This window comes from Chiloscyllium plagiosum, unplaced genomic scaffold (assembly GCF_037043375.1).
Source record: "Chiloscyllium plagiosum isolate Xiang-an unplaced genomic scaffold, Cpla_swu_hap1 HiC_scaffold_47, whole genome shotgun sequence".
Taxonomy (NCBI): domain Eukaryota; kingdom Metazoa; phylum Chordata; class Chondrichthyes; order Orectolobiformes; family Hemiscylliidae; genus Chiloscyllium; species Chiloscyllium plagiosum.
The window spans coordinates 19,222,908-19,232,486 of record NW_028270185.1 but is presented as its reverse complement, the minus strand read 5'-3'; the positions used below and the strand labels follow the sequence as shown (position 1 = coordinate 19,232,486).

General features: G+C 44.5%; 1 protein-coding gene across 1 annotated transcript in view; it reads right to left on the bottom strand.

Annotated features, from left to right (window-relative positions):
* Positions 1–2,714: 2,714 nt before the first annotated feature.
* Positions 2,715–9,579, bottom strand: part of LOC122542712 (elongation factor 1-gamma-like) — a 50,265-nt gene continuing 43,400 nt past the window's right edge. Inside the window, exons 7-10 of the mRNA XM_087984114.1 lie at positions 7,197–8,457; positions 6,051–6,217; positions 4,808–4,932; positions 2,715–3,043 (exon numbers count right to left, since the gene is read on the bottom strand). Coding sequence (XP_087840240.1) covers positions 2,885–3,043; positions 4,808–4,932; positions 6,051–6,217; positions 7,197–8,457 — 1,712 coding nt within the window. The 3' untranslated portion in view covers positions 2,715–2,884. The remainder of the gene's footprint in view (positions 3,044–4,807; positions 4,933–6,050; positions 6,218–7,196; positions 8,458–9,579) is intronic.

Genomic DNA, 9,579 nt, shown 5'->3' with positions numbered 1-9,579 from the left:
CTAATTCCTGAATTAGTTAATTGTACCAGAGGGGATATGCGACAGGCTCCCTTCCGTTACCAAAAATAAAAATAATTGGAAACTTGCTAACTTGGCAATCTACAGGGTTTCTATAACAAGGAACAGAGCAAGGCTGCTCGCTTTAGGGATTAAATCCAGATTCTACTTCAGCCCTGATCAAGCTCAAAATTTAAAAGACTGTCTGCACAAGGTAAAAATCTCCCTGCAGTAAAAGTTAGTTTCTCCTTTCTACGAATAAATATAGTTATGCTCTAGCGCTAAGCAAATGCAAAACCCCAGAGCAAAGTCGTCACCACTTCACGGAGTTTAAAGACAAGGAGGCCAATACCTTGTCTGAAGAGGGGGACACTCCACAAATGATTTGCAGCACTGTTTGTATCTCTCCACAGCATGCATGGGACTTGCATGAAGTCTCAGTGGTAGAAGGCAGCCGTGCAAGGGTTCCAATTTGTCTGGATTCTGCTCAGCAAGGATCACGTACCATTCAAGAGCATGTCATAGTGAAATCCCATGTTGCCATTTTAAATGCTTAAGGAGAAAGTGAGGACTGGAGATGCTAGAGATCAGAGCTGAAAATGTGTTGCTGGAAAAGCGCAGTAGGTCAGGCAGCATCCAAGGAACAGGAGAATCGACATTTCGGGCATAAGCCCTTCTTCAGGAATGAGGAAAGTGTGTCCAGTAGGCTAAAATAAAAGGTAGGGAGGAGGGACTTGGGGGAGGGGTGTTGGAATTGCGATAGGTGGAGAGAGGTCAAGGTGAGGGTGATAGGCCGGAGTGGGGTGGGGGCGGAGAGATCAGGAAGAAGATTGCAGGTTAGGAAGGCGGTGCTGAGTTCGAGGGATTTGACTGAGACAAGGTGGGGGGAGGGGAAAGGAGGAAACTGGAGAAATCGGAGATCATCCCTTGTGGTTGGAGGGTTCCCAGGCAGAAGATGAGGCGCTCTTCCTCCAACCATCGTGTTGCCATGGTCTGGTGATGGAGGAGTCCAAGGACCTGCATGTCCTTGGTGGAGTGGGAGGGGAAGTTGATGTGTTGTGCCACGGGGTGGTTTGGTTGGTTGGTCCGGGTGTCCCAGAGATGTTCTCTGAAATGTTCCGCAAGTAGGTGGCCTGTCTCCCCAATATAGAGGGAGCAGCGGATGCAATAGATGATGTGTGTGGAGGTGCAGGTGAATTTGTGGTGGATATGGAAGTGTCCCTTGGGGCCTTGGAGGGAAGTAAGGGGGGGGGGGGGGAGGTGTTGGCGCAAGTTTTGCATTTCTTGCGGTTGCCGGGAGTGGAGGTTGGGTTGGTGGGGGGTGTGGACCTGACGAGGGAGTCACAGAGGGAGTGGTTTTTACGGAATGCTGATAGGAGAGGGGAGGGAAATATATCCCAGGTGGTGGGGTCAGTTATGGAGGCGGCGGAAATGACGGCGGCTGATACGTTGTACTTGGAGGTTGGTGGGGTGGTAGGTGAGGACCAATTCCTTCGTCTCCGCCGCATCTGCTCCCAGGAGGACCAGTTCCAAAACCGTACAATCCAGATGGCCTCCTTCTTCAAGGACCCCAATTTCCCTCCAGACGTAGTCGACGATGCCCTCCACCACATCTCTTCCACTTCCCTTGAGCCCCGCCCCTCCAACCGCCACCAGGACAGAACCCCACTGGTCCTCACCTACCACCCCACCAACCTCCATGTACAACATATCATCCGCCGTCGTTTCCGCCACCTCCAAACAGACCCCACCACCAGGGATATTTCCCTCCCCTATCAGCGTTCCGAAAAGACCACTCCCTCTGTGACTCCCTCGTTAGATCCACACCCCCCACCAACCCAACCTCCACTCCCGGCACCTTCCCCTGCAACCGCAAGAAATGCAAAACTTGCGCCAACACCTCCCCCCCTTACTTCCCTCCAAGGCCCCAAGGGACACTTCCATATCCGCCACAAATTCACCTGCACCTCCACACACCATCTATTGCATCCGCTGCACCCGATGTGGCCTCCTCTATATTGGGGAGACAGGCCGCCTACTTGCAGAACGTTTCAGAGAACACCTCTGGGACACCCGGACCAACCAACCCAACCACCCAGTCGCCCAACACTTCAACTCCCCCTCCCACTCCACCAAGGACATGCAGGTCCTTGGACTCCTCCATCACCAGACCATGGCAACACGACGGTTGGAGGAAGAGCGCCTCATCTTCCGCCTGGGAACCCTCCAACCACAAGGGATGAACTCAGATTCCTCCAGTTTCCTCATTTCCCCTCCCCCCACCTGGTCTCAGTCAAATCCCTCAAACTCAGCACTGCCTTCCTAACCTGCAATCTTCTTCCTGACCTCTCCGCCCCCACCCCACTCCGGCCTATCACCCTCACCTTGACCGCCCTCCACCTATCGCCATTCCAACGCCCCTCCCCCAAGTCCCTCCTCCCTACCTTTTATCTTAGCCTGCTGGACACACTTTCCTCATTCCTGAAGAAGGGCTTATGCCCGAAATGTCGATTCTCCTGTTCCTTGGATGCTGCCTGACCTGCTGCGCTTTTCCAGCAACACATTTTCAGCATTTTAAATGCTTCGTCAAGCAGCACCATTCATTCCTTTTACTCACCTGACCAAAAGCAAGTTAGGAAATTAGTCCTACATCATGGGTGAGGAAGAGTTTATGGCTAATCTCTCAGTTTTGTAAAAGAATGAGTTTTCGGTCAGTTTTCAAATGCTTTAATTTTTCTTCCATCCATAGATTAAAAAAAGACAAAACACTTGCTGCATATCAGCCCTAGATTTACACAGCACCAGTGTAATATTCAGAAAGGTAAGATTCAGTAGTGAAAGAAACCAGCTAGTTCAGAGGGCACAGAGCAACAACTAGTGTGTGCTGCTACTTAAAGATTATTGCCTGATTGAAGGGTTTCCCCACGTGTTGGAATGCTCCTTCCAGCATAAAGTACTCATTAATCATGGTCTTGCATTCATCAGTGTCTATATCCAACTTCTTCCAGGAATACAACTCACAGGTTACACGCCAGTCTTCATTTAACTAGACAGGAAAACCATATAAATCAGAGCTAGTGGAACAGCAGCAGCAAGCAAGTGGGCCACTGGGAGAAAATACATGATTTTAGCACAGCAGGATACACAAGACAATATCCTCAGCCTCCCAAAGCTAAGAACTGAGGATTCCAGTTAGACTGCACTCAGGATCATACCTCCCACCTGTTACACACACCCTGGAAAACTCAAGGGTATCGTCCTAAGATCACATCCAAGAAGGGTAAAAACAGGGAGGAGCAGAGATGCATCAGATGTGGTCAAAATGGTAACACCACAAAGCTGCAAAGCGGCAGCAATTACTGTCAATCAGCAAGGACTTAAGGTTCTCTTTGCAGGTGAAGGGAGAGGTGAGGATGCTGCAAGTCACAACTGGGAATTGAAGTTCACTCAGGTCATCTTGATTAACAAAACCAAAAAAAGGATATAGCACTGAGACCACTAAAAAGTTAAACCAGGGAATCAAGCAAGGAAGAATGCATTCTCACAAGCCCAATTAGAAGGCCTCTGGTTTAAGATTTGCTGAAAGAATGGATTCTATTCAGCTATAACTCCAGAATGGGTTTTGGCATCTGGGGCAAGAAGAACAAAGAGCAGGCATGGAGGTATGTGTTCCTGACGACCACTTCAAAGACTTTACACAAACCTCATTTTATGCCCATCCCAGGTCAGTAACTAATATTTACGCAACACAAAAGCAAGGTATTGTTTCCAAAAAAGGAGGAGATAAATGTAATCATTACCCCTTGACATTTGATGGCATCCTGGGGGTTACCACTGACCAAACATTAAACAGAAGGCAATTGGTAATCATCAGCTTTCTTTGCTGAGGAGATTTGTCCTGATGCTGAGGCCCTACAAGTTCAAAGTCTCCCAGTGCAACTGTTTCCTGATCCACCTCTATGGATTTGTCCCAGATATGGACGAAGCACAGGTAGGTGGGGCTAGTTTAGTTTGAGATTATGATTGGATTGAAGGGTCTGTGTCAGGGCTGTATGACTATGACAGGACATACCCAGCATGGTATGACTGGGATATTAGTCAGACAATAGCTTGACCCATCTGTGGAACTGCACTCAATTTTGGCACAAGCCCCTGATGTTGGTCATGAGGACAGTGTCATTACTAGTGGCTTGGTCAATGCCAGATGATTCACTTGAGTTTCCATTTCTTTTTTCAAAATCCATAGTGGTTAGATTTGATTCCAAACCCCCACCCCAATCAACATCATTTCAGAATCAATTACATTGCTGTGCATGTGAATGATATATTTCAGTTCCCTAAAGGGGACACCAGTGAATCAAAATGGGTTTTTAACCATAAAGCCATTGTTGACTATTGTAAACAACTAGCTTTTCAATTAATGGATCTGGAATTAACTCAAAATTTCCCATTTGTAGTAATGGGGAAATGGGGCTCAGACCCCAGAGTATTAGCTTTGTCACTGGACTAGTAACCCAGACACATTCCCATTATGCCAACATCCCCTCCACTCCCAAAATCAGAAATAGGTTCCACATGACCATGAAGTCATCAAGGAAAAACTCTTCACAATCCACCAAGGTTAAATAAAGGAGGAGGGGTAGGTGCCACAGCAAGGGCTGTTGACAAGAATCCAATTTCTGGTCAGAAGTCAGCACCTTTAGGACAAGTGCAAAATTAGCAACTGAAAATTACTTCCCATTCATCACCTCCCTCTTCAATTTCATCTCAGATAAAAAAACCAAAAGACCTCAACTGGTCACATTCTTACTTCAGGAAGAAGTTGCTGTCCCCGCATAATCCAAATCCCAGAGATGGAGCTGTCACCACCGGTGCCAAAGAGGATCACGCTAGCAAAGCTGTACTCCCGTAGACTATCCAAATGCTGGAATAGCCCTGCAACCAATTTCAGAATAACAAAAAAGAGGATCAGCCAGCAAGAATACTTCACTGGCCCAGTCATTTGCGCACAAGAGGATTTGGTTCGGTGACATCTTCGATTTAGAGGACATCCCAATCATCATTAAAAAAAAACCCAAAAATTAGAGTTCCTGAAACCAGTGAGACAGACAAGAACTGAATGCTTATCTTGCTGTCCTGAGGAAGTTAAAGAAAAAAAATTTTACATTTTAAAATCTCTACACCATTAAAAACAAACCAAGGTTCTGTAGCCAATACAGGCAGTGAAATGCCAATAGCTAGCTCTGGTTTCATTACATGCCTGTCATCCTCTGCCCCATCCCAAATCTCTTGCCATTTGTCAACTCCAATTCTCAGGGACTTCAACTTCCCAAAAGAAACTGCTGATTAACCAACCGGACCTGAATTATCCAATCTGATCAATAATAGTTGGGCTGCCTGCATTTTCTGGGTGGTTAATTGTTTTTATTTATAGTTGGAGCTTCTCACACTCCTCTTACTGAGGAATGGCCTCCACTACCCCCCAGCTTTGGTCACTGGGCTCTAGATGGGTGTTGGGAGGGGACAGATACAATTTGGAAGAGGAAGCTGGGATCTTTAGGGAAGTTGAGTGGAGGTGTGGACATGAGAGAAAGATGAAAGGAGGATGGCTATAGCATGACAGTGAACTCTTAAAATAAACATTAAATTCACTGCAAAAAAATGTTTAACAGGATTTTACTTGTCTTTATATGATTGATCGGATGATGAGAACAAGTTTATTAAATGTTCCCCATATTATGGACTGCAATGGTTTAAGACAGTTTGGGATAGGCAATAAATGCTAGTCTGAAAACAAAAATTGCTGGAAATCACAGCAGGTCATGCAGCATCCATGGAGAGACAGTAAGCTACCATTGAGTCTAGATGACTCTTTAGCGCTCAAATACTAGCCCAGCTCGCAAAAGCAACATCCTAAGTTCGTATCAGAAGATTAATCTCATTCTGAAACTTCAAGATAATCCTGGAGAACTGACAAGCAACAGTTATGACAAAACTATATCCTCAAAACACCAAGTTGATCACATCTCCCTTCTGCTTCCCAGTTTACTGACCAGTTATTAAACTGCTGCAATCCAGACAGAGCTCACTGGGGTACTTGTACTCCATGTACCACACAGACCAACCATCCTTATCAAAGTGGTCCCACAAATAAGGGAGTGCGACAGAACGGATATCCTCATTCGAGTACTTCCACTTGAACTCATCCAGAACAAAGACACTGAAAAAGATGCAAAGATTTTCAAACTACCAAGACTATTATTCAACAGTGAACAAACAGGACAAACAATACAGTCCACATTATCCAGAATCAATACTAGGAATTGGTTGGTCTTACACTTTTGGAATCACATCGTTTGATCACTTTTTTTGACCAAAGTGCTACAGGAGGATTTTAAGCAGCTAAAACTATTTCAGTCTGTCCCAAATTAATATTGGAGATTATAGGGGATCTAGTGGGTGGGGGCTAGTCAGCTCCTTGGTTTCCTGCCAGTCAAGTACATAATATTTGCCTACTAGAACCTGTGACTCTCAACATCCTCGCTGAGCATAAATCTAACAATTTCAGTTTTGAATTTAAATTAACCCCTAGCTGTAGTTATGTGCATAATGAATGGAGGATCTGAATTATTCTTGAAGTTCTTTGCATTTCACCCCCAAATTAAGAGATTAGACCTTATTCGGGACTCCCCACAGGAAAATGAAATGATCTGACCTGCTTATCTGAAAGCTCTCAACTCAATTTTCCCTTAAATCTCCAAAATACAAGAGGCCAAAAATTGAATTGCAATCTCCTCCAAGGTCACTACATCAATCCAGGGTGCCTTGCCTGGAAATGGTGTGCACACTCACGTGCAGAGGACAAGGACCCTTTGTAAAACTATTTGCGTAATTTTTGGGAAGGTGGAAGTGTGATAACGTCACTGCATAATCCAGACCCCTAGTCTCATGAGCAGGAGACATGGGCTCGAATTTCACCATGATTGATACGGAAATCTGGAGGGCTGTTATGGCAGTGGTAGTGCCAGTACCCCTAGGCTAGAAGACCCAGGTTCAGGCCCCACCTGTTTGAAAATTTCATAAAACATGGAAGTGACCATAAAACACTAAAACAGTGTTTTAGAAACAAAAAAAAAAACGACCAAATAAATGTAACCTAGAATATGAAACACCAATTCCTCCATGCAACCCACCCTTACCTTTTTGGTAAGTGTGCAAAAGGATCTTGGATTTTTAACAGGTCAGTTGATTTGGTGCAGTCCTGATCATCACCACGTACTTGGGAAAGCCCCTTGCGTTCCTCTGTAGCCAGTCTGCCTCTTGGAGATGTATCCATTTTACCACGGTCAGCAGTTCCATTCTCTTTAGATGCACCAGCCAAACTAGTTACAACTGGTCCACACTCCAGAGATGGATAAACTGTGTTGAATTTCTCTTTTGAAGTTTCTTGGAGAACAGTATCAGTTTTGAGGATATCTTCTGTAAAAGCACTTGTTGTACCAGTAACTGCTACCTTACCTGCTGCATCCCTTTCAAAAGGATCTGGTGTCCTCAATGCAGCCACAGTGACCTCTTCCAATGATCCTGTCACACAAGCCTCAGTCACACTCTCCTCCCTAGCCAGACTATCTTGGGCTACATCCATTAATCTGGCTTCTGGTTTAGATGAAGCATCAGGTTCAGAACAATCCCTTATCTTGGAGTCAAAAAGAACGGCCTTTCCAGGAGCAGCCACCATTTTGACAGTGGTCTCTTCAGCTCCTTCACATTTTGGAGCATCAAGCTGGCTTACTCCAACTGGTTTCTGCTCTTCAGGAGCTCCTGCTGATCTGATTTCAGTGACAGACTCCTCTTTTGACTTATGTACAAAGATCTCTTGAACATCTTCTCTGGAGGAGGATAATTCTGGTAACGTAACTCCTACTGTAGCTTTCTGTGCAGAACAATCCACTGTAGATTCAAGGTGGTTAAAGGGTACAACTAACTTTGTCGCCTCATAAATTCCTCCCTCTTGGACTCGAGCTGTGACCTCTTCAGTTACTGCCTGCTCTTTGGAATTACTGGTTATGTGGGTGATCTCCTCAGAAAAATCTATCAGAACAACAGATGAATTCTTCTCTTTAGTAACCATAGCCTCACTTTCATTTTTTGGGGTAATATTCCCTTTACAGGAAACGATGGAAGTTTCTTCTTTGATTCTACCCTTCATTGAGGCACAAACTACAGATAATTGTTCTTCTGATACATCCAGCAAACTTTCAGCACGAGTTGGTCTCTGCTTCAAAGGAGGAGCTTCAGCACCAACTGTTCTAACCTCAGCCAGAGGGGCTGCAGGGGGAACCTCCACTGCAGTAATTTCTTTATCAAGTCCAGTGTCAACTTCATTTGTTTTGTTTGTGGGAATTGCAATTGAACTAGTCTCAATTTTGGCAACATCTTGGGTTTCCAGTGGCTTTGGTGCTATTTGGAAACAAAGAAAAAAAAAAAGTGCAGAATGTTTCACCATTATCCACCTATTAAACAATACTTCTAAACTCTCCATAATTCTACTGAACCAGAGATATCAAGCAGCTGCACAAACAGCAAATTTTAGCAGCTTGAAAAAAAAAAATCCAGACAAACTAATTGCTCAAAAGCTTAAAAAACCCAAAAAATGCTGGAAATCAAGCAAAATAGAAATTGCTGGAAAATACTATGCAGGTCCAGCAGGATCTGCTGAGGGAAAGCAGAATTAAACATTGAGGCAGGGACCCTTCTTCAGAACAGGGAATTCATTATGCTCAAGTGAAGATACTAAGAGTGAAAGGTAAGGAGGGGGAAGAATTTCTGAAGTGTTCAGAGAACCTTTAGTCAGCTCTCAACTGAAGTTGAAAAGGACGATTGCTGGACCTTGTGCTAGCAAGCGAGAAGAAACAAAATGTACCAAGTGCTTGCAGGAAAAACATGGCAAACAGTGATCATTGTAGGAGTACGTGTTTAGACTAGTAATGCAGAAGACCAAAGCACATAATCAGAATTGGATTAGTGTTACCTTCAACGGTATAAATGATGATAGAGTAAGGTAAAATGAGAGTAAAGAGTAGCAAATAAAAAAATAATAGATATTTCCTTTTGAAAAAAAAAGTGACCCAAAGATGTATGTGCATTACTGTCTCTCCTGAAGAGGAAAGGATTTGGCTTCAGAGAAATATTGAACACAAACGCAGAGACGTTGCACCAAAGAGGGGAGGGAGGGAGGTAGGTAGGACTTTAGAAAGCATGAGAAGGCCCTTGAAAAAAAAAAAAAGAGTGCAGAGAAGACTTGCCAGAATGGTTCCTGGAAAGGGGAATTATAACTACAAAGGTAAAATTGGATGAGTTGGGGTTATTCTGCTTGTACAAGGGGAGTTGAGAGAGGTATAGAAGATTATGATAGGTTTGGATTTAGGAGAAACTGCCCCCATACGTTGATAGCACAAAGTCTTATAATACAGATTTTAAAGGATTTTGGGTAAGCCACGTGAAGTGGAGAGAAATTTCTCCACAGCAAGTAGTAATGGCCTGAAACTTGCAGCCCTCAAGTGTGGTGAAATTAGATACCAT